This window comes from Oryza brachyantha, chromosome 4 (assembly GCF_000231095.2).
Source record: "Oryza brachyantha chromosome 4, ObraRS2, whole genome shotgun sequence".
NCBI lineage: Eukaryota > Viridiplantae > Streptophyta > Magnoliopsida > Poales > Poaceae > Oryza > Oryza brachyantha.
This window is the reverse complement of record NC_023166.2, coordinates 18733701-18758023: the sequence shown is the minus strand read 5'-3', so window position 1 is coordinate 18758023 and position 24323 is coordinate 18733701. Positions and strand designations below refer to the sequence as shown.

Below are 24323 nucleotides of genomic sequence, written 5' to 3'. Positions count from 1 at the left end.
CAATGTCTCAAGGATCCTTCACCGGAGAACTTCCTGAATGAACCAACAGAATGCGTAAATGTACCACGAACAAACAACAATCCGACCAGTGCAATGCCATGAACATGAAACCACCAGGCAATATAGGATATGAACAAGTTAAGAAGTTCCAAATTTGCTATAGAAAAAAAACTGCCAGGCAAAGTTACCAACGGTGTCCCAACAAGAAACTACTACTGATAGACAACATAATGCAACGGTCTGGCTGTCCAGAAGAAACCTTTTGCAATTCACTGGAATCGCAGAGGGAATTACCAAAGACTTCAATAAATACACTGATGCCAGAGCTTTGAGCAGGCTTCTTGAAAGAACTACCTCGGTTTCATAATATAAAACTTTCTAGTAGTGTTTAGATTTATTACATTTATATAAATCTAGACATATATGCTAACAAATGCATTGATCAATAGATGAAACTAGAAGATATGGTTAAAATGTTTTACAATATAAAATAGATGAAGTAATATGTTTAGGAAGACCTTGAAAAAAAAAACTACATCAGGACATACTATGTTGGCAGCCATGGACAAAACAGCCAGCTGCAGTCAAAAGAAAAAAAATATTGGTTGGCCTATCCTGGGCCGGCCCGGCAAAAAAAGAAAAGAAAAAAAAAACAATAGCAAGTTAAATGCTCTTGAACAGAAAGGAGATAGATCGAGGTTCAGCTTCTTGGATTTTGTAGCCGATCAGTTTTTCTAGTTAAAATCAACCTGACTAACCCAAAATAGTAGCTATAATGGATGAGTTTTTTCCCTCCTTGAAAAAGTATGTCGAGATATCATATTTCTATATAAAAATTTAACACCTCAATTTATAATATACCTTAAGGTATCAAAATTTTACACTAAATTTTTTTATATCTCAAGATATTTTTTAAGAACAAAAGAAAAGCCCATACTACAAATCCAGAAGCAGAAAACAAACATGCTGGCGACTGCCAGGCACCAAGCAGGAGAAGCGCAAGAATGAAAATTGTCTTATATTGTCTGGATCAGCACTTCGTCACTTTTAGCAAGGGCTTATGCGCGGATGCGCCAATCAGGCACACATATATGGTGTCTTCGTCAGACCAAAGATATGGCGCATTGACAACTCCATGAATATATGTGCTGACAGAAAATGTTGCAAACATGGACAGCAAAATCTTGTGTGGCTGCAGTCTGCACTCTAACAGAAAGATCATTAGATCAATAATCAGTTACTTACTTTAAGCAAGAGGGTGAGAGTATAAATTAGCTCATAAGAAAAATATGCATGGTAACATACCTAGGGGTTAATCAACAGGAATGTCATCGATCAGGATCTTCAGCTTCTCACTCGTTGCCATCCTGCAATGCATACATAGCTCCTCACTGCAGCGGCGCACAGTCAGTTGTACCAGTGAAGGTGGAAGTCCAATCTCTGGCAACCTTGCGATGCGAGGACAGTTCGAGATATATAAATGCTGGAGGGAGGTAAGGCTTGCTAGTTTTGCAGGAAGTGACAGGAGATTCGGCAAGTGCCAAAAGTTGAGACTTTGGAGAGAGGTCAGAAGCTGGAGTGCTCTCTCTTGTTCCTTTGTCAGACCCATCATCATCGCACCATGCTTGCTTCGTTCAGGAAAGAAGAACAAACGTTTCAGCGAAGTGAGCTGTTTGCAGAGGGACGCGGTAAGGACAGAGCCATCACCTATCTGAAGTTTTTCCAGTTTGGACCAGATGTCAGTGGCCCCTTGCTGATGTGACAGAAGCTCAAAACATCGAGGCAAGATGGGTGGGTCATATACTACCAAAGACCTAAGGTTTGTCAAGGACCCAAAGCCCTCGACTGAAGCAAGTGACTCGCAGCCTACAATTTCCAAACACTCCAGTGCCTTGGAGTATCCTAGATGCAGAGATGTCAACTCTGGACTATTTGATATGACTAATTTTGTGATGCTAGGGAGACAGGATAGCAGACAGGACTGTACCTTGTCAGTGAGATTCGTGACAAGGAATGTTTCAAGTGACGGAGGCGGCGGTGGAACCTGATAACCGCCCTGTTCAAGCTCCTGCAGTTTGAGATCCCATATAGTAGACAGCTCAGGGCCCATATCAATATCCAATAATCGTAAGGATGTCGGGAGCGATCCAACCTCCATCATACCACTCACCAACAAACAACGGTACCAGCTTGGGGCAATGCTGGATACGGAGATATCAAGAGAGGTGTATCCTCGGAGGGGCCCCTCCTCTCCACTGAACTCAAGATTATGGCAGTTAAAAATAACTAGCATTCTTAGAGAACGGACAACATTAGATGGAATTTGCAACAGTTGTTCGTCACCAGCGAAGTGCGACGTTACTGTAGTTGCTGAACCCAAACTGCATGTGCCTTCCATCTCTGTAGGTTGACTAAACGAAATAAATTTTATTTGTGGGCTGTCATGTAATTGCAACTGATCAAAGGACCGTGCATGTGAAAGCATTTCCATTAGCCAACTCCCTGATATGCCACAAGTCTGGACGGACAGCCATCTGAGAGATGGGAGGACAAGGCCGCTTGTCATGGTAAAATTAGGACAACCTCTTATACAGAGGCCCTCTAAATCGATGAGTTGGTTGAGACATTCATTAGACAAAGAGGCTAAATTAGGACAATCATTTATAAACAAAGATCTAATGCCCCTAAGGCTATGGAATGCTAAGATCTTGTCATCAAGCATAATCAACTCATCAGATTTGATAGTGAAACCATAGTGTTTCTCCATTATTGGATGTGTTGGAACCCCCTTGATGGAGAAGTGAGACATCAAAGCAGAAGGTGGGAGAGCATATGACACTACCAAATGAGGGCAATCGTGAATAGTGAGTTCACGGAGACCAGATAGCCACTCCTTATCCTCTTGGGAAGTGGACATTTGCACGCGTGAAGCTGTTAGCCCGCTGCAACATTCCAAACTTGGCATGTTACTCAACACCAACTTCTCCAAGGAAGGGACTAACAACTCTCTCACAGCATGGAGATCTGTTAATTTCAAACTCTTGAGTGCATGCATTTTCCCCAGTGGAAGTGTTTCCCACTTGCTGCAACATCAATTATGGATTATGTGATTAAAAACATGACATGGCAACTATTCAAGCAAAACTGAAACAAAGAACGAACTACTACCTTATATGAGGACAACACACAATGGTGAGTTCTCTGAGAGATGGAAACCACAGCTCAGCCCCAAAAGAAGAGTAGCTCTGGAAAGGAGTGAAGTCATTCGGTTGAGGGCAGTCCTCGATCATCAATACCCTGAGATCAGTAGTCAATTCTATCCCACAAGAACCAATGCACTTCTCCAACTTTGGCATCTCAATTAACACCAACTCTTCCAAGGAAGGAAGTGAGAGTTCCATCAAATTCAACATCCTGACCAATTTTAATTTCTTAAGCAACGGAAGCATCTCAAGAGAACTAAGAATTTGCCACTCCCTGCAATTCTCAAGATGAATTGTCTGCAGTGATGTAACCGACATATTACTAGAAAACCATGTTGGGGAGTTGGGACTACTATACCCAGTTATACTTAGATCTTTCAGGTTATGATGAGGTCGAAGACCCTCAAGCACATCTTTTGATCTGTCAGGTTCAATGCTCACGCTGTCACCGTTCCATGACAAGGACAACTTTTTTAGGTACTCTTTGTCTATAAGTCTAGCACTGCTGGCTTCATCTTTAGTCTTCACATTTTCAAGATGAGAGATCCCAAGAGTTACAAGCTTATTCATTGGTTGGAGTTGTCCCATCTCAAAAGTGCAAACATTTCGAACCTTGAACTTTAGTTCTTGAAGAGAGGCCATGTTGCCAACACCAGCTATTGCCTGGTGCACTTTTTCTTGAGCGATAAAATGACGAAGATTAACTAAATTACTCATAGCAGCAGGTACATCATGAACTCCATGAGTGCTCAAATTCAACACTTGAAGGTGATAAAAGCTGGTAAAAGCCTGAGGAACAACACCACCCTTATAGACATCAATAAATTCAAGATAGCGGAGATGATATGGACTTAACAAATTTTGAACAGAGTTCATGTCAGCATTTGAGACATAAACTCTTAACAATCGTAAACATTTTGCTTCCTTCCAAAAAAGTATGTATGGGCTTTAATAACTTGACGCTACTCCATCCAAAAAACATCAAACTCCTCAACTTTTGAAAAGGCCTAATCTTCTGTAGTATCTCCTCAAATTTCTCCATGGGAAAATTTCCATGTGCATCAATGTCATGGGCACTGGTTATGATGGACAAATGTCGAATACTTGGTTGAATTACATTAGGTTGCAATCCATTTATTGTAGCGCATTCATTTGATGAAACTTGTTCTGCTAATTCATGCATTAGATCATGCATAGTATAGTGTGAGTCAACTTTTTGGAAAAATCCCAAATCTACTAAATTAGCCAAATATTGCAATCCAGTTTCCTCCAATCCCCTTCCCATATCTTCATATTGAACAAAATTTTGAGATATCCAAGCTTGGACCAAAGTTTCTCCATAGAACCGGTGATCCTCTGGAACAAAGAGCAGTAGGAAAAACAACACTGAAGGTGGAAAGGTAGATAATCATAACTAAGTTTCAAGATAGGTATAATGTCGTCATCTTTTAGTTGAAGAGATTTCCATTTGGCCTGAACAATTATCCAATGTTCATAGCTAATATTTCTGTTCAAAAGTGCACCAACACTTCGTGCCGCAAGTGGGCAGCCCTTCAGTGCTTTAGCAATCTGTCGCCCGATGGATTGCAACTTACAATGACCCTCATAGTTCTCGTTGCCGAATGCACATGCTTTGAAGTACCGCCAGAACGCCGTCTCATCCAGACCACTGATTTGGATTGCATTCATTGTTCCTATCATTTCTGCAACTGAGTTTCTTCGGGTTGTTGCTAGCACAGCGCAGTTGGTTACTTGACTATTTTTCAAAGGAGCTAACAGCCTATCCCATCCACTCCTGTCCTTGTCTTCCCTCATATCATCCAATATGAGAAGAAATCGTTTATGTCTAATATTCTTCAAAAGAATCTCCTGTAGTACATTGAAGTTGCTCACATCTTTGTACTCTTGTTTATCCTTACATACATGCTCTAAGATCTCAACTGTTATTCTCAGTTCATTGAAGTTAGTGGACACACAAATCCACATCTGCAAATCAAAATGATCAATAATTCTTTGATCTTGATATACAAATCTAGCCAGCGTTGTCTTCCCAATACCACCAATGCCAACTATTGGTAGGACACAGAGATCACTAGATTCCTCATTTATTAAGATCTCTATTATCATGTCCCTATTTGCATCCCTCCCATATACTTTCGGTTCAATAGGAACAGAAGTTGTCAGGCGTGTGTTCCTGGTCATTCTCTGCTCTTGGTTTGACCTTAGAGATAGGACTGAGATCTCTAGCTTTAGTAACTTGCGGACAGAATCGCCTGTTTTCTGTAAATTGTTTGCTATTCTGTTGATCCTCTCAGAAATGTCATGTTTGATCTCAAAAGGAAGCATAGTGCTATCAGCTGTGCCTTCCTCTTCTCGTTTCCTTTTTCTGCCAGGTGAGGCCCAGCTAGTAATTTGGCTACCAATGCTGCATAATAGTTGAAAAGGAGAAAATGGTGTGGATGAAAACGCACTGCTCACTTGAGGACTATTACCAGTATTAGCACTGCAATCTTCACCTGCAAAAGCTAACTCAGTGTGCTATAGGAACCTTACTGAGAAATTAAGCAGTTTTATGCCTTTATCAAAGGAATTTTTTAAGGTACCCTCTAATGATTGCGAGCCGTCCATTGCTTTGGATCTAATGGATCAGATTTTATTATACTACACTGCTAGTATGTGTAGTAAAAATTCTATAAGAATAAAATTAGAACTAAAATATATAACTCTACGATAAAATCATGTGTCATATTTCGTATTAAAACAAATAAATATATCTTACCAAAGTTTGAAATAGAATATTTAATATACTTGTAAAAATAAGTGGTTAGATATAAATTTTTACTACATTACTACCACTATAAGTATACCACTACAAGTAAACGTAATATTGCCCTTAGCAAAGGCATATCTTCTCTTAGAACTGCTGATATAATCCACAAAAGTTAAATCTACTAACCAACAAATAGACCGAGATATGGCGGCAATATTACTCAGCTTCTTTCAATCATTGCAATAAACGATAAACCCACCAATAGAAATGAAACAGCAAGCAGAAATCACAGAACCTTTTTGGATCTGTCGTTGGAGCCGGTAGTAGTCGAGCTCATCCATAGCATCGTCCGCGTCATAAAGCAGATCTCTCAGACAATCCAGCGACTGGGCCAGTCGCGTGTTGTCGACCGGCCTCCTTCCCTCGTAAGCAGCAGCCTCGGCAGTGGCGAGCACCGCCTCCACGTTCCTCACCTCAAACACGAGCTTCTCCACGTCTTCGGCGAGCCCGACCTCACGAGTCCAGGCTTCCAGCACTCCGCCCAAGCTCCCCAGGATGGTTTCCACCATCAACCCTATTACAGCACTAGCGACCAACTCCATCTTCCCTCGCCGCACCAATGGCGGCCGGCGGTGGCAGCAGGAGGCAAGCCTTGCGCAACGGAGAAACCAAGCAGATGAAACGATGGAGTCAAGTGCGCACCAGGATGGCAAAACCAGCGAATGGGGGGAGGGAAGCCCAAGCATAAATTTTCAACTAGCAGTGACCCTAGTGCGGTCGTGCCCAACCAGCCAAACTTTAGAGCAAAGCATATCTAAAAGACGTTTAAAGTTGATTTCTAAAACTAAATATTAGAACAATATCTTCGATAGATTATCAAATATATTTTTAATATTTACACATGCCTAACATTAGCTCATTTCTATGCGTTACTAATATAATTTATTTAGTTTTAGATTTCTGTTAGGTGTAATTTTTATGCCCAATATTTATTTTGAATGAACCCAATATAAATTTTTAAAAAGTAAAATATTAGCTCTCTAAAATGCGTGCTAGGAGATGCTTGAGGAAGCTGCGCGAATAGTTTTCACAGTTTGGTAATCTCTAGATGCATTCTTTTCACGTGTCTATTTTTGATAATTGTAATTATATAAATGATAAAATCAAATACTACAACCTAGTTCAAAGTTGTGAGACGATGAAATTCTATAAACTTTTGAAAAAAAAACGCGCAAAAGATTGAGAAATAATCTGAGATAAAGAAAACGCAAACTTAGTCCCGAGGTTTGGTCAAAACGAGCCGATGGTTAAGGTATTAGTCACAGATCTCCATGAGCTAGATTTAAATCTCTTTTTTACCTTTTATATCCAATAGAAATCTACAATCCAGTTATTGCAACGGGTATTATGAAAAGTTCATTCCACATTGGCTTCGGATTGCATTGACCAAAAAAGACCAGTGAGATCAGCCCGTTTACTTCGCAAGTCAACGTTTAACCGAATATAAAAAAAATTTCAGACACAAATAAAAAACAAATTTCATATGCCTTCGAGAGAAATCTTTTAGCTTAATTAATTCATCATCAGCACATGTACAGTGGCACTTATAACTAATCATAGACTAATTAAACTTAAAAAATTCATCAAACAATTTTCCCTATCTATGTTTAATGCTCCATTTAGATGTCCAAAGATTTGATATGATATTTTTTTAGAAAAATTGTTAACTAAACGGGCCCTCATAACAGCCTCATGGGGCAGACAAAATTGAAAAGCATTTAATGATCCAGCACCGAAGAACTTACCAAACTACAAAACGAAGGCACCAATTTGACCCGTATAATGGCATTCTACTGAGTTATTATACGATAGAAATGATTACGTAGGCCAAGAGGTTACAAAATTGCCAGAACTATCGGCCAAATTTACCAACACGGACCCAACAGCCAACAAGATAATCGACGGCCACAAAATGTAACAGTACGGAGGCAGGCAAGCAACCGTTCGCGATTCAGTAGAATTGCACGGGGGTGGGGGATAACTACGTATTGGAACAAAACGGGCTCAATTTTTTTTCCCTAGTCGTCAGCGAATGTTGTCTTCTTTCCTGTCATTCAAAAATGACAACCATGATGTTAATTAAATGTTAATTGTCACAGCTCCATTTATCCTATACATGAAGTCGAACCAGCGTATGTAAAAGCTGGGTAAATTGCAATTTGGTGTGGTAGCAGTTTTACCTGCACTGGGTGTACCAGCACTCTGCCTGAACGGTGTACCCCGTCCACCACGGCCCCTGTCGCCCCTACCAAAGCCTCTGCCACGTCCTCGGTCACCACGTCCGGGGCTATTGTCGCCGCGTCCGCCATGTCTTCCTCTCCCACTGTTGTTAAAGTTTCGTCCACCACTGCCAAAGCCACCGTCTCTGTTGTCTGGCCTAGGCCTTGCTTCGTCCACATACAGGCTGTAGCCGCCGAGGTCAGATCCATTCAGTTCAAATGCTTTAGACAAGGCACCATTGTCTGCAAAATCCATGTATGCCATCCTGCACAAGCCACCAGGAAGCCACGTCACCGAGAATAATAAATATGGGGTTGCCACTGCACGGTATCCCGTTTCAGAACAGATTGACTCCTACAAAGTACCAAACATATCTCGCTGGAATCAAGTACCAAACATATCTCGCCAGAATCAAATCTGATACCGCACTCCGCACTGGTACCAACAATTACTATGGTGGTATCAGCTGATACTCGGTTGGTACTAACAATTACTATGGTGGTATCAGCTGATACTTAGTTGGTACTAACTATTGCTATGGTGGTATCAGCTAACACACTATCGATAAGAATTGATACCAAGATGGTACCGGCAATCCTCGTCGGTACAAAGATGATATTTTAAAATATTAATGATGTATTAAAATATCTCAATTCTAATAAAAAGATAAGTGGAAAAATTATAAAAGAATTACTTAACTTTCTGTGTACACCTTAGTTACCAATAAATTGCTAACTTACATTAATTAGTGTACTACTAATTAGCAATCTTTCTGCATACACACACTTCGGTGCCGCACACAAGGATACTGCCCCAATGGTGGGGCCGGTATACCGGTAGCTAGCTTTTCCCTAATAAATATGATTTCTCCAAGTGCAGGAATCCAAAAGGAAGAGTGTATTATGTTTCACAAAAAGCAGTAATAGAGTGTTGTGTTTCATAGATGTAACAAGAGCAACTAACCCTTTGCTTGCACCAGTATCATAATCCTTTGGAATTGAAACGCGTGTGATCTCTCCACATGTGCCAAAATGTTCTTCAAGTGAAGTTCGGATCTAAAGAAAATAAGCACATATACAGCATAAAATGACATGTTTAGAAAACAAAAGGTAGACAAACAACAGTAGAATTTAAAAAATAACAATGTGCGATCACATGGAACTTACCTGGTCTATTCCAAGAGTAGTATCAAAGCCTTTAATAAATATAGTGTTTCCGGAGCTTTGAGCAGGCTTCTTGAAAGAACTGTTGTCCCTCCTGAGCAATTACACAAAACTATCATGGCCCCATTTACACGATGATAGACCAAATAAAATATTTCTCAAAGCATATCTAAAGCTTTTTTTCTCTCGTGCACAAAACACAAAGATAGGGAATTACTCGCTGCCAGGAGTGTACGCGCCTCTCTCACGAGCCAGGTCAAGCTTGACCGGCCGTCCCATCAGATCATGACCAGCAAATTCAAGTGCCTAAAATAAAAATAGTTGACGATAAATAAGCCCAATTAGCTAAATCACCAAAAACTTGGTGGCAATAAAATATTTTCTTCGTGGAACCGATATAAACTGAATAAATCATCTTTCTTCATGGAACAAATATAAACTGAATAAATCACCAAAAAAATTGATCAGAATGATGACCTTCTTAGCAGCTTCCGCTGTGGCAAATTCAACATGTCCAAAGCCCCTGAAGCCCCCATCTTCAAATGTACTGAAACGAATATCAACAATTTCACCTGCCTCTTGGAAAAATTGCTTCCTACAAATAGTGAACAGTGAAATTAGTGGGGATATATTTGAAACAGAAAGATTTAGCACATTTCACAAACTTACACTTGTTCTTGCGTCACACTGTATGATAAATTCCCAACAAAAAGGGTCTTTGACCCAGTAGCTTGATTTTGGTTGCTAGCAGGTGTTTTTGGCTGCAAAATGAGGTTAAGACTAACTGTCCAACATGAAACAAACATAAAAGAATAGTATTGCAGAATAACAGTACCAAGGTTGGAAACATACTTCCTCATGTCCCAGTTTTGTCGCAGACTTATTCGAACCAACAGATGCAGCAGTTTCCTGAAGGATAAAGAAACTATTTCAGAAACATAAAACTGCTATACGTGAAGAGCAATGTGATGTCCAAAGAGAACATATGCACAAACTTTACAATATCTGTACCTTCTTTTTGGGAGTTTTCACTGGTTCATCACTTTCCATGTCACTATCTTCTGCAGAAGATACATCTGAGCTGCTACTCTCTTGTGCTACTGGTGTTTGCTGCAATATCAGACAATGAAAAGTTGAAATAAAGTTAAAGAATAGCTACATACATTTATGAGAAAACACGGGCTTCTAACTCTGCACACCACCTTCTTAGCTTGAGTTTGTTTTTTCTTATCATCCTCATCAGAGCTTTCATCAGAACTGTCATCATCATCATCACTTTCTTCACCACTGCTGCTTTCCTTCTTGGCGACCTTAGGGGAAGGCTTAGCAGTTCCAGAGGTTGTAGAATTCTGGAAACAACACAGATAGCAAATGTAATGATGACAAAAAAAAATACAAAATGAACTAAAAAGGAAAAATCAACACCTTAATCTTCTTTTGCGGAGGTTCATCATCGCTTTCCTCAGAACTATCATCAGAACTCTCGTCAGACCTCTCGTCAGAACTATCCTCAGAGTCATCCTTGGACTACAAACAGTTGTTCTCAAGATTATCAGAGGAAATAACCAGAAAACTTTACTCACACTTGAGGAAACAAACTTCAGAACAGAAACCATACTTGTCCAGTCTTTGTATCTGCTGTTAGATGCCTTTTCGCAGAAAAAATAGGTTTTGCTGGCTGCAAGACATTGTATAAAATTTTAATATTGCACAATAATTAGACATCAAAAGTAAAATTACCAGCACACGTACTTCCTCACATTCAGGCTCAGTCTCACTCTCGGAGTCAGTGTCTGAGCTATCACTTGATTCATCTATCTTTTTAACAGCAGCAGCCTTGGCAGGATTAATTTTAGTAGTGTTATCCAGGAAATTCACAGATTATGTGATTGCAGAAAAAAATAATGGAGAATGAAGCTGCTCTGTCAACATGAGTGGTAAGGTGCCTACCTCATCATCCGAGTCTGTATCACTTTCTGAGTCAGAGCTTTCACTGGATTCTTCCATTTTCTTGGCTACTGTTGATGCTTTAGCTGGCATATCCTGTAGATATTGCTCTTGTCAGGACAGGAAACATAGTTTACCAATAACATCTTCTACCAATGCTCCAGAACTTAAGTCATAATTCAGAAGGGAATTAATATAACTGTGCTCCACACCGCCATCTGAGTATTCAGAATCTGACATAATAATGCACATAGTTTATAATTTTATATGGCTTCTTACCTCATCTGAACCATCATCAGAGTCACTCTCAGAGCTGTCAGGTTCCTGGGTCTTCTTTTGTATAGTGGCAACTGAAGGTTTCTTAACAGGAGCAGCAGATTTCTGAAAAGAAAGGAAATGCAACAAGCCTGTTAGTGCAATAAGGCAAAAGGATTTAATAGAAACAGAGCAAAAAAGAGAAACAGTAGTTGTGTAGAAATTACAACATTGTTTCTTATGGTGGGTTTCTAGCAGCCAAACAAATGTGTTCAATTGAAAGATTATTGGTACAAATTTGGGCAAATTGAATTGCCTTTTGCACACATTAGTATACTAAAACATACATACTGTTCTTCATACATTTAGCAGAATTGCTATATCAATGAAAATTCACAAAATACAGTAATCATACAGAATATATCAGTTTATGAGCACAGCAGAACTGTTGCATAAGATGTAAAGCTTCAAAACCAAGAGTACGATAAAATTAGGGGATAATAAATATTATAGTTAATGCATATGCAGATGCCATGCGCATAGACAAGACATCAAACGGGAAGTTAACATATCTGATAGTAAAATCCTAAATTTTACAAATCATATACCCTCAAACAGAAACTGGTACTCATAATAGAAAAATGGCAAAGCAAAATGTGTTAGGCAGATGATGAGAAAGAAATCATGAACATCCCTTAAGTTAAAATAGGAAACAAATATTCACCTTATCATCTTCATCAGACTCCTCATCAGAGCTGCTATCAGAGCTACTGCTGTCTGACTCGACCTTTTTTGATCCATTGGTAGCAAGTGCAACTGGCTTCTTCGAAGGGGCAGCAGGCCTTTTCACAGGTTCATCATCAGATGAACTCTCATCACTGCTATCATCACTGCTGCTGCTGTTGGTAGCAAGTGCAGCTAGAGGCTTGCTTGAATGAGCAACAGGTTTACTTGCAGGCTCCTGGATTAGAAAAATAAAAGTAAACCATAAGTTTCTTAGCAATGAAGGTAAACATATCCCTTGGGAGAAAAAAGGATGAAAACCCCATACATCATCCGAGGAGCTATCATCACTGGTATCATCACTGGACTCCTGTTTAGCAGGCTGTGCTGACTTCTTTGGTTGGGCCTTCACCTGCAAAGAATTTTGACAATAATTGATAGGGACAGGTGCAGATAAGAAAACCCCCTCTATGTTCATTATAGTTTGAAACACAAGAAACTAATCAAAATGAACGCACTCATTGAAAGAAAACAGGCATCTTCAATAACATATTTTCCATAAAAGACTGGCAAAAGATGACAATCGTGTAGACCATTCAAGCAATCACTGTTGCACTGAAAACCCAGATGTTAAAAGTAAGAAGCTTCTACTGTCTAACAAATGTTCAAACTGTTCAATCTCAGGGGTCAAAATTATGGCTTGACACCATATAGGTGTCCAATTTCTGCTACTTCTACTTATTCATTAGTTTCTCAAAGTATACATTTCAATAATAACACTTCAGCTCAAATCATTTGAGTCTCTCAAGCATACAGTGCAAGCTACTGAGACAAAACAGGTGAACTGAGAAAATATCATACCGATTTCAATGCTGAGCATTCAAGATCACAAATACCTTGCACTTTATAATAGTATGCAAAGGGATCATCAAACATACGATACCAATAGTGAACTAAAACTTTAAACAAGAAGATTGGTGAAGACTGAATTACCTCCTCTTCAGATTCTGAAGAATCCTCCTCAGAACTGCTGCTCTCAACCTTCTTCGGTGGGGGCTGCTTCTTCACTTTTTTGGCATCCTCCTTCAAAGGCACAACCTTCTCCAGTACAGTCTTTTGTTTCTTGGTACTGGTCGCTTTCTCAATCTCATATTCTGCATTTCTCTTTCCTGCTTGTTTTTTAAAAAATATTTAGATAGAACAGAACAACAGCAATAAACAATAGGCCTTGAGAGACAAAAGTACAAAAATGGTTACCCTTCTTTCCAGATTTTCCCTCTGAGACTGAGGGAGCGGTAGGTGCAACCTCAACACTGGATTTCTTGCTTGACTTAACCATATTAAGAATTGATTAATTCTACAAAATCAAATGGCGGTACCCTTTAGCGGAACAAATCACAGTAACACAACACATCATGATCACCACTATAACAAGAACACAAATAGTAACATCAGATTGTAGTGCATGATTTAGATGGCCCCGTTGTTTTGAACAAGATTGATGCTGTTAGTAATATTAGTTGCACGGAACACGTTCAGACAAATATGGATTAGTATAGCTAATTCTTTGGAAAATAAATGGATTACTCGTGACAAAGAAAGATCAGACACAACGATCTTAGAAGGAAGAACAGTTCAAATTCTGATTAAACCAAAAGACCCTAGTTGGAATACACAAAGCCTAAGTTCTTAATATCAACTAGTACAGGTTAATGCATCAGAAATATAAGAACCATAAATGTATACCACCAGCAGTACACCGCATAAAACATAAAAAGATAGGAGCAGTTCGTGCTAAGCGTATATGCACTACTCTCGATGGACATGGATTAAATCTGCAATTGAACAACAATAACTGCATGCAGAATTTTCCAAAGGAATCCATGAAATGATTGCGGTTTTGGGTAAGCATATTCACATACGACAGAGACGATTATCAGCAGAGGAACATAAGCACGAAGCGGTTGGTTCAAAAACAGCCCTTCGTGTTTCAAAAAAAGTAGAATTCATTTTGAGATCAAGAACACCTACGCCCCCGACTTACATACGCAGCAGCCTACCATCGGAAAGCATTTCCTTCCGTATTCCCATAAAACCCTAAACCCTAGCCTCAACCTCCCCCTCCCCCCCCCCCCCCCACCCACCAACAAAAAAAAAATCACCCGCGGGAGTGGCTTACCGGCAGAAAGGAAGCGGCACCGGCGACCCGGACGGCCAGCGGAGGCGGCGGCGGCAAGCAGACGGAGAGGCCCGCTCGACGGAGAGGCGGTGCCGCGCGGGTTATGGGGGGAGGCGAGCCCGGCCGCGCGATCCTTTTATACGGCGGCAGCTGCTAGGGTTGTGCGGCAAGGCCACGCGTATCTGTGTGGCTGTGTCCAGCCCATCTTTTGGGCCGGGCTGATTCGAATTATAGAATGGGCCAAGCCGTGCATCGGTTCAGGTTTTGGGCCAGCAAATATTGAGACAGAGATGTTTTAAAAAAAAATACGCAGACCATTTCTATGGTATTTTTATTTGGTTGTTTTGGGTTTAAGATATATGAGATTATTTTTATATATATGATATATGTGTGTTTTAAAAATTTTTTACTTATAAAGGTTGTGTTCAAAAAATGTATATATTTTTTAGTATATCAAGTTTACACATATAATATTCTATGTATAATATTTTGTGTACAAATTTTATATGTATAATGTTTAAACATAAAATGTTTTGTGTATATAAAGTATATATATATATAAGGTTTATATGAATAAAGTTGACATGTATAAAGTTTATATGTATAAAGTTTACGTACGTGTAGATGGAGTGTTCGCACAGCCGTGATACGCGTGAACATTCACATATTAACCCTATCCTCCAATCATGCTTAGGTGATTGAGATTGAGGAAGAACCAGAATTGTATGCACTTTTGCATAGGGGCCCTCGTATTATACAGGGCTTATTTGGTAGATCTTTAGCTCCTATATTGACGTGTACAGGAGTTGTCTGATCTTTCGGTGAGTTGAAAAAACTATTATGTGTGAAAAATATATTGATAATCCGACTACAGCCATACGAGACGTTGTTGTATTGCGGCTTAGTGATTGATACACCTGGATAAGAATTGTTGATCTTGTCGGAGCAGGTCAACCTTGCTCCCGCAAACAACCGAGACCAAGCAAGAACACCATAAAACAAGCACCGATTTGCGAGATATAAGTGAATAACAAAAAATGAATCTCAACTAAAAGTGGGGTTCTCAAATAAGTAGAGAGGTGGTTGATCCAACATGTGTTCTAAGCTAACTTACAAAAGAAAACTCAACTAACACTAAAGGGGTAACTAGCAGGAGGTGACAAGTTCATATGGGTGTCATCCACGTGTTTGGGACGTAGCCCAAGGAGCCCTCTTGCACCAAGGTCCCAGATGAATTTACTAGCGTTCCCATATCAGGTGATGCAACATAAGGAAATTTGCAATGAGACCAGGTCCTTTGGAAAGAGGATTCTAAAACCTTCCATCAAATACTCATCGACCTGAAACAAATCTCGTATGTAGATTTGTCATCTGTTTAAAGTTAGTATTGTCACGGGAATCAAGAGTAGAATCTAGAACTTTAATAACCTGATCTCAATATCTTCTTGTTGGCATATGATGTGAGCAATGATTGTATTCATGGTTTCACATCAAACATACATGATCAATGTTGTATATGTGAATGCTTAATGTTTCAATCGTATTCAATTATGCCTCAACGATTTAATATAATGAAACATGTTTTAACACCGAGATGAAGCATTAATTATATTGACGATGGAACAATGCAAGGTTTTTAATCACTATATGTGTTTAAAATATTTGTTCTCTATTAAAAAATAATCATATAAGATATTATTATTAAGATTTAACTGTAAAAAATATAATGACATAATCATATTGTAGATAAAACAAGTGATTTAGGAGAAAAATCATTTAAAGTTAAATGATACAGTTGTTATTAGAGGAATACTTGGATGGTAAGAGAAATAAAATAAAATAAGTGCTTTAGGCGGACACATGTAGTGCATGGAGCAACATGCAACATGCTGCTAGCAAGCATGCCACTGGCAGAGTTTTCTAAACTTAGGGGCTCAAATGAAGTGTAAATTAATTATTTAGATAAATCTTAGCTAAAATTTAATGTATTTCTAATATAATTTGTAGCCAAACGTGAGGCTTAAGTCTAAACCATCTCATGCCTGGTTCCACACCTAGGTGGCACCATGGTAGCCTAGGCATCCGGCATGCATCAGCATGGTGGATGAATGCTCAATCTTTCACGCTGGATCAGACATCTGGTAAGGAAAATTGGACTATATTTGGAAAGTAGCTAGACTGGTGCGCCATCAACATGCAGGCGAGGGCCACATGGGACGCGGGAGAGAAACGGACACGGCAGAAGCAGGAGCTCTCGGGTTCCGTCGTTCCCGCGCAGGCGGACACGTCGGTTGGTCCATGGATTTCTAGGCTCATCTCTACAGTATAAAACCAGCATGACCGCCCCAATTGCCACCCCCTCCCGTCTATTTTTACATCCACTTCTTCTGCCGGTAGTTAGGCCCCTCTCCCTTCTCATCGCGCCGTCGTCGTCGTCGTCCCCGGCGGCCGGCCGGGCGTCGAATTCGTCGGTGCGCTAGCTCTGGACCATGACGACGGTACGTAACCCAATCTCACATTCAAGTATTCTTTCCATTTCGTTACAAAATTCATTGCATGTGTTGTGTACGTGGGTGCATTGCAGGACAAGGGCCGGCCGCTGCCCAAGTTTGGGGAGTGGGACGTGAAGAATCCGGCGTCGGCGGAGGGCTTCACCGTCATATTCCAGAAGGCTCGCGATGATAAGAAGACGACCGGCCCAAACGCTAAGGTGGGCATACCACCGGCCTTTCGGAACACCGACGGCGGCGGCTACAGGCCTGAATTCAAGCCTGCCGAGAGCTACCAATACACACCACCCAAACGCGTCAAGGTAAAGGCGATGTAGGGCACCTTCGCAGGAGGCTCATGAGCTAATATCTCCATCTTTTTTCATGTGTATATTTTCTAAACTGCTAAATGTTATATATTTTGCTAAAAAAGTTTATATGGAAGTCGTTTAAAAAATCAGATTATTTTATTTTTCAAGTTTAAAATATATAATACTTAAATTAGTTATATGTTAATGACGTTTCTCGTTTTGTGTGCGCTGATACGGTACTTCCGCACCTGCTGCCGCGAACGAGCCCGTAGAAATGATCATGCTCAGATGCAGTATGCTCAAGGGTGTCTTGCGCGAATTGACGTCGTCGTTTGGTTTGATGCAGAAGAGGTGGACATTCTGCGGGTGTTGATTTATGTTTCTCCTGTTGCCGCCGCTGTTGTTTTCGGATGACACAATCACAACGCCGCGCCAGAAGTATTTTTGATGGGAGCACATAGGAGAGGTGGATGGTTTCATGATCATGGTGTTCAATCTCTCCCGATGTATTTGGCTATGTCCATAATGAAAGTATTTCTCGTTTGTATCCAAAAAATGGGCATAATAAACCAAACAGAGGGAACCAATTGTTGATTATGTCCAACCATTTCTTCAGGTCAATATGTTAATGATGAGAATTGAATTCGTACAAATTATCAAATCTGACAACCTGAAAATGCATTCGGTACATGGGGAAATAATATTGATATTCTTCGTTGTTTTCATAAAAAATCATGAATGATAATTGATAATATTCATTGGTCTAAATTCAAGTCAATCGTTGTACCGAAAACACCAAGTACATAAACTAACAAGCACCGAAACCACGTCACCTATCAGTTATTTACAGTGGTGACACGAGCAGACTGCAAGCCCCACTGTGCATTTGAGAATGTAAACTAGCAATTTTTCATCACCATGCGTTAGAATGTTGCCAGTATTGTAGAGGATATGAAACGTAAGCAGCTCGATGAGAGGATGCTGCACGGTCACCAGTTCTATGATGCATGCACGGTCACCGGTTAATTACTAATTGATGACAAAATACATTAATTATTACTAAACAATCACTAATGATCACAGTTAGCGAAGGTGATAAGTCATCCACCCAATTTGGCTGGATACATCCATCTAGTATCTTTATAAAATATTTACTTCATAGGTCATCCTATACAGTTTCACCCACGAATCAAACACATTAAAAAACTAGGTGAACATCTTACATATAGTGATGTCCAATCACCAAACACACACTAAAATATTCTTCACTCTTTTAATTTGCAGTGCATTTTCCCTACTTTCTCCAACTCAAATGAATTTTGCCCTCTACTTTCTCAAACTTTAATGCTATAGTCATTCTAAAGATGAAGTCGTTGTATATAGATTCTTTTGGTTAAAAAACGGAGTCTTTCATCCTATCTTTTAGCTTTTGCTTATAAATAAAATTTGAATTTTAAATTTTAAATTTGAAGTTGATTTTGAATTTTTTTCATTGTAGTTTATTTTGTACCCTTAGATTTTATATCGCTATAAACATGTATAAAAGATTTATTTGCAATTTATTTTCTGTTTACAAATATATCGTTTGATTTTCCTTCAAAAGCTAAAAATGACCCCCTTTCTAGGACGAAGCGTGAAGTAAACAAAATCAACTACAACACTGAAAAGTGAAAAAATGGCCAAGAAACAATCCATTAGGCTCTAAGCTCTTCTCTAAATCTTGAAAATTTGGGGCATAACTGGCTAACAAACTCATTACTCTTGGAAATGGTTCTTCGTCAATACAACCACACTGCTAGGGTTTAACCCAAGCTGGTCAGGAAATGCATATCATTCTAATGATTGAATTCGCCGCAATAACCAGGTGTTCTTTAACTGGGTAGTTGACCGAGCAAGTAAGCATTGGAATGATTTTTATGACAAGCCAGAATTTGTACATCTGAATACCTAATCAGAGTATCAGACATTCCTTTCCATACTAAAACCAAGGAATGCTGATTATAGAACATGGAATTTAGATATATCAGGGCCATATTTGACAGCTTAGTTGTCAAGCACTCAAGCATGCACTAATGTTGACAGAAGCAGCCACTGCAGCATAGGATACATGATCCTGGAACTCGTCCTGTCTGGCGAATCAGCTCGGCCTTCTGAACTGCCTTTGCTGCTTGTTGGTTCATCCTTGCATTGGCCGAGACTCGTTTCTCTTCAGCTAGACGCCTTGTCATTTCTAGCTTTTCAGCCATCTTCGCTACGGCCTCACTTCGCATTTTCTCTGCATGTTCCTGCCACAGTGACTTGCGTTTTAATAAAAGAGCTAGCTTTGTAAGAGTACTGAACATGTGAGAAAATGTTATATTGTGTTGGTGTGAATAATTCAAGTACACCAAGGAGGAAAATGGAAAGCATGATGCACCTCTATCCTCTTCATTTCAGATTCTATCTTTGCTTTTTGAGTGCTCTCCCATGCTTCAATCTTCAACTCTTCCTTCTTGAATCTGAGAAATAAAGTTTTAGATAAAATGGAACAGAGCCGATGTGAAGATATTCAATCTATCTATTTCCCTTTGCAAGTCATTAGTGCAAGAAACTAATAGGAATTATATGCCATTTTCTGGTTGAACAATACCTAGCTGTATGTTTAAAATTTTCTGCTTCTTCATATGCTGCTGCACGAGCCGCATACTCTTTCTTCATCCGCTCCAAATCAGCAATGCTTGGGGATGCAGAGACTAGTTCTAGCTCCTCTTTGCTAGCCCATGTAGCAATGTTCATCTTCCCTAGTTGTATGCCCAGCGCGGCAATTTCTTTCCGTGTCTTCATTCTCGTTTCGTTGTCCGAGATTTCATTTGCGCCGCCTTTTCTGCTGAAGTATGGGCCATCATCTGTGTTATCATCTCCTGGTGATGCCGTTGACCGTCCTCCTACCGGTGTCGATGGTATAGAGCAATTTGGGCTACGAGTTGGTGTCATTGATCCAAGTGGAGTTGCAGTCCTTGAAGGATCCTGACTTGGTATGGGAGTCATTTCCGTCCCAACATCTCTCACAGACACTGAGTGAACTGTAGGAATAGCTGCATTCAATAATTCCTATAAGATAAGAGATTTGCTCTGGTCCAACAAAAAGTACCTGAAAGTATCGATATCTCACGGTACTAAATCATTTCTGATCATTGGATCTAACAATGTCTATTCTGCTCAGCTAGATCCAATGGTGAGAAACGATTTTGTACCGTAAGATACCGGTACCTCGAGGTACTTTTTGTTGGACCGAAACAAATCTCATAAGATAAAGGTGTTTTGAAGATAAACAAATTTTACAGTTCAATTCATTTGCTCACAGTACATTATAGTTTGATACTTTTTCTGACTAATAATCAAGTGAAGAGGCTGCTACCTTTGGGATCTTCGTAGGGCCTCATTTCAGTTGATGAGCCACTGTCAATTGCCTTTTTTTGATACTCTGATGTGGCACTATTATTATTAACTGAACATACATCTGCATGCCTGACCAACTTTGACTGATGTGAACCAAATGATAACCTCTCTAAAATGCTCCGGGAAGCAGACGAAGCTGGATTCGGTCTCTTCATGTTCTGCATTGGGCGAGGAATTGCGTTGCGGTTTGAGATCTGGGGCACGATAAAGCCCCTGGATGCAGCAGAATTCATCTGTTGTGTGCTCTGGTTCTGTGGTGCACCCTTGGAGATATTTTGTTGAGCATTTTGCTTACTGACAATCCATTTCTCAGCATCGTTCCACTTGGAGGAAGTCTGTCTCGAAAAATATCCCGATGTTGCATTCTGCGACGATGTTTTCTCTCCTCCGTGGAACTCGAAGCTACTGGTACTAGCATTGTCAATTCCACTATCACAGTCGTTGCTCTCTTCTTCTATGGTTCGAACTGGATGTATCATGCTTGAGTTGCTAGATGCAGGTTGCTGAACTGAACTTTTGGTCATATTCTCAGCCTTGTTGATCTCCAACGGTGAATCCTTCTCTAAAGCTTCGGTCTTGTTGATTGCTGAAGAGCATTTGGAGCCATCAGAGCTACCTGAAACTGTTAGAAGAGCAAGATAGCTTGTGATTGGCTTGATCAGGAAAATGTAAGTTCTGAACCAACTAGGAGTATGTCTGTACCTTCTTCAAGAACATCACAAACTAATAATCTGTTCTGTGCTTGCGACGGTTCACTGTTCTTTGAAGGTGATGTCCGTGATGAGTTGTTGCTGATGACCCTCACACGATTGTGAGTCCCCAGAAGCTTCATCCTCAGTTTTGTTGGAGAAAGTGCACCAGCCTACAGGAACACCAAAGCAGCCAGTAAGCTTTTTTCCATGGAAGTATACTATTTACTCAAAGAACTGTAACTCAAATAAAACTTGAAATTGGAGTTTGCAAAATATACTTTTGTTGACGTCTTTAGACTTCTATAAACCGCTAACAGAAAAATGCTTGTGTCATGCCAAGATTTTAATCATTTGTGAGAACTTAGTAGAAGATTCAATTTGTCGCTTTTCTTACTCTAGTCTTGAACAATTTTGTGAAGGACAACATTTTCAGAAGTGAATAATGAATTAATGACATACTCTCATTTACCATGTAAAATTACAAGGGCGTGCTGTTTCCACGCTAAGTTCCTCAGAATGGGGTTTTGCACTACCAGGGTGAAGATATTTCCTTTTCTATTGAAACAAACTTTATTAGCTTTGCTTTCACTGAGGAAACATATATTAACCTTAACCTATTACCCTCTAGACCTACAATGCACGATCCTTCAAAATTTTGCTCGCATTATTCCCAATCTGTCTTATTTCAACATTACGTTCTTACAGCTTTAGGACAGTAGCTTGAATCGAAACACAACATTTGCAGCCAAAAATGGCATGCCGAAACATATTTTCTGAAGAAACACAGAACAGAAAGCAATTTGGAAATGGGGGCAAGACCGCAAGACTGGCCACATCAAGAAAACGAAATCTTTCACGAGATCAAAGGGATGTAGGAAGAGTAAGAAAGAACTGTGGGAGAATCGAGCAGCCAGTAATAAAGAGCTCGGCTACAACGCGCTACTGCAATGGCTTTGGGTAGAGCTCATACCTGAATCTTGTGAATCCTTTCATACTCCATTCTCCCCCCTTCTTCCTGTGCCTGTGTGTGAGAGGGAGGGGGATGGGCAGGAGGAAGAGGGAGTGAGAGTGTGAGTGAGGCAAGGAGAGTGAGGGGAAGAACACTGAACACTAGAGCAACTGGAGTGACATGAGCAACTGATGTGTTCATTAAGAGAATTTTTAGGAAAAGTGTCACGTTAAATATTTGATCGGATGTCGGAAGGGGTTTTCGGACATGAATGAAAAAACGAATTTCACGGCTAGCCTGGAAACTACGAGATAAATCTTTTGAGCCTAATTAATCCATCATTAGCATATATTGGTTACTGTATCACTTATAACTAATCATTGACTAATTAGACTTAAAAGATTCATCTCGAGATTTCAAGCTATCAGGAGTTCAGGACACTCCTGTGTCACTTAGACATGACCACAGGTCAGTTTTTTCTTTCCAAAACCCTTAAGAAATGTTTACAGCAGTAATGCTTGGCCTATTCATCAGTGAATGAGTAAACACAAAGCTGGTTCTAAGTACTAGTACAGTAGTTGTCAAATAAAAAGTACTAGTACAGTAGAAATTCAACCAGTCACAAATAGGGCTTGTACCAACAGAGACCATAGACGACCTTAATTCAGTTGTAGGCAGAAAAGAGGTCCATCCTCTTTCTTTTTCAGATCTTTACAGGCCCCTCTTTGTTAAATCACATGACCCTTTTATTACACAAAGTTCTCTTTACAACAGGCAGTATAGTTTAACATTACAGCAAAGAAAAATTCATCCCTCTCGAGATGTGTGCACCCTAGACACTCCAAACTCCAAAGCTCCAAACTAATGTAGTAGTATACTCCCTTTTGGTTGTATAAACTGGGGTGGTCAAACAGAGGTCCCAAGGCTGGACTGAGCCCTATCCAAGCATCAGATTCAGACCCACCATCTAACTTCACGCCAGCAATCCATCTTTCCCATTTACTTATATTTATAAACTAAAATTTAAATTTTAAATTATATATTTAATTTTAAGGTTTTTTACCAATTTTTTTATTATACAACCTTAACTTTAAATCATTAAAAATAAATATATAAAATTTTTATTCAGAAATTATTTTTCGGTTAGATGAAAAATATCTCCTCTCACTCTCTCATCTCTCATCAGTTGCACGCAGAGATGGGGGCGGCCACTACTTCATCGCCTCCTTTCTCTGCGTCAGTGACTCAGTACCTCCTGCAGAAAATTTTATTATTGCTCCAATCTCTTGGCCTTTTCACGGGCCCATCCCATGTCATCATGCACTCTCACTCTCGTCGCACTATCTAATCCCAATTCCCAGTGTCACGAGGATGGGGTAAGATGTAAGATGTCGTCACTAGTATGAATATACTTTTGTCATCTTCCTGCCTATTGATTTTAGAGGGTAATGAATAAGTATAGTAGCCATCCATCTAATTGACCATGATATGAAAAAAATAAAAAGCTCTTTATGATCAGATAATTACTACCCGAGTCTGACTAGTTCAACATTTTCCACTCAGCCATCCCGTTTAGTTCCAAAAACATCATATCAAATCTTTAAACACCTAAGATGAAACGAAAAAACAAATTACACAGTTAGAGGGAAAATCGTGAGATGAATCTTTTGAGTCTAATTAGTCTACGATTAGTCATAAAGTGCTACGGTGACCCACATTACTAATGACGGATTAATTATACTCAAAAGATTTGTCTCGCGGTTTCAGACGAGCTATGAAATTTGTTTTTTCAACCCTTTTCAATATCTGGTCAAACGTTAAACGTGACACGTAAAAATAGCCTCAATTTATGCTTCCGTATATCTGAGAGGTTATTAGACCTGTTTGGATCCACAGGGTAAGTATCTGTTACATCGAATGTTTG

The 24323-nt window shown here is 39.7% G+C and overlaps 4 protein-coding genes across 5 annotated transcripts; 1 reads left to right on the top strand and 3 right to left on the bottom strand.

Moving 5' to 3' along the window:
* Positions 1–936: 936 nt before the first annotated feature.
* LOC102719488 (disease resistance protein RGA2-like) lies at positions 937–6575 on the bottom strand. Its single transcript, XM_040523246.1, is given in 6 exon segments — positions 937–1206; positions 1306–3083; positions 3169–4136; positions 4138–4565; positions 4568–5719; positions 6269–6575. Coding segments are annotated over 5 exon segments (4626 nt in total). The 3' UTR covers positions 937–1206; positions 1306–1312.
* A 1474-nt stretch (positions 6576–8049) lies between these two features.
* On the bottom strand, positions 8050–14611 carry LOC102708890 (nucleolin 2-like). 2 transcript variants are annotated; one of them, XM_040523066.1, is made up of 20 exons: positions 14521–14611; positions 13599–13698; positions 13335–13510; positions 12670–12753; positions 12343–12579; positions 11643–11744; positions 11367–11459; positions 11169–11252; positions 11035–11094; positions 10842–10943; positions 10619–10765; positions 10428–10526; positions 10269–10325; positions 10086–10177; positions 9894–10011; positions 9634–9722; positions 9420–9510; positions 9217–9308; positions 8214–8518; positions 8050–8080 (listed from the first exon to the last, which is right to left on the bottom strand). In XM_040523066.1, the coding sequence occupies exons 2-20, from the start codon at positions 13678–13680 to the stop codon at positions 8052–8054; spliced, it is 2139 nt and encodes a 712-aa protein (XP_040379000.1). In that variant the 5' UTR covers positions 13681–13698; positions 14521–14611; the 3' UTR covers positions 8050–8051. The 2 variants fall into 2 exon arrangements, with proteins under 2 accessions (XP_040379000.1, XP_040379001.1); XM_040523067.1 differs by lacking the exon at positions 11169–11252.
* A 2253-nt stretch (positions 14612–16864) lies between these two features.
* On the top strand, positions 16865–17924 carry LOC107304064 (protein NOI4-like). Its single transcript, XM_015836383.2, has 3 exons — positions 16865–17018; positions 17105–17332; positions 17667–17924. The coding sequence occupies exons 1-3, from the start codon at positions 17010–17012 to the stop codon at positions 17691–17693; spliced, it is 264 nt and encodes an 87-aa protein (XP_015691869.1). The 5' UTR covers positions 16865–17009; the 3' UTR covers positions 17694–17924.
* Positions 17925–19135: 1211 nt separating this feature from the next.
* LOC102708612 lies at positions 19136–22525 on the bottom strand. Its single transcript, XM_006652779.3, has 6 exons — positions 22421–22525; positions 21461–21620; positions 20718–21380; positions 19950–20394; positions 19737–19818; positions 19136–19605 (listed from the first exon to the last, which is right to left on the bottom strand). Exons 1-6 carry the CDS (start codon positions 22448–22450, stop codon positions 19390–19392), a joined length of 1596 nt encoding a protein of 531 aa, XP_006652842.2. The 5' UTR covers positions 22451–22525; the 3' UTR covers positions 19136–19389.
* Between the last annotated feature and the right edge of the window lie 1798 nt (positions 22526–24323).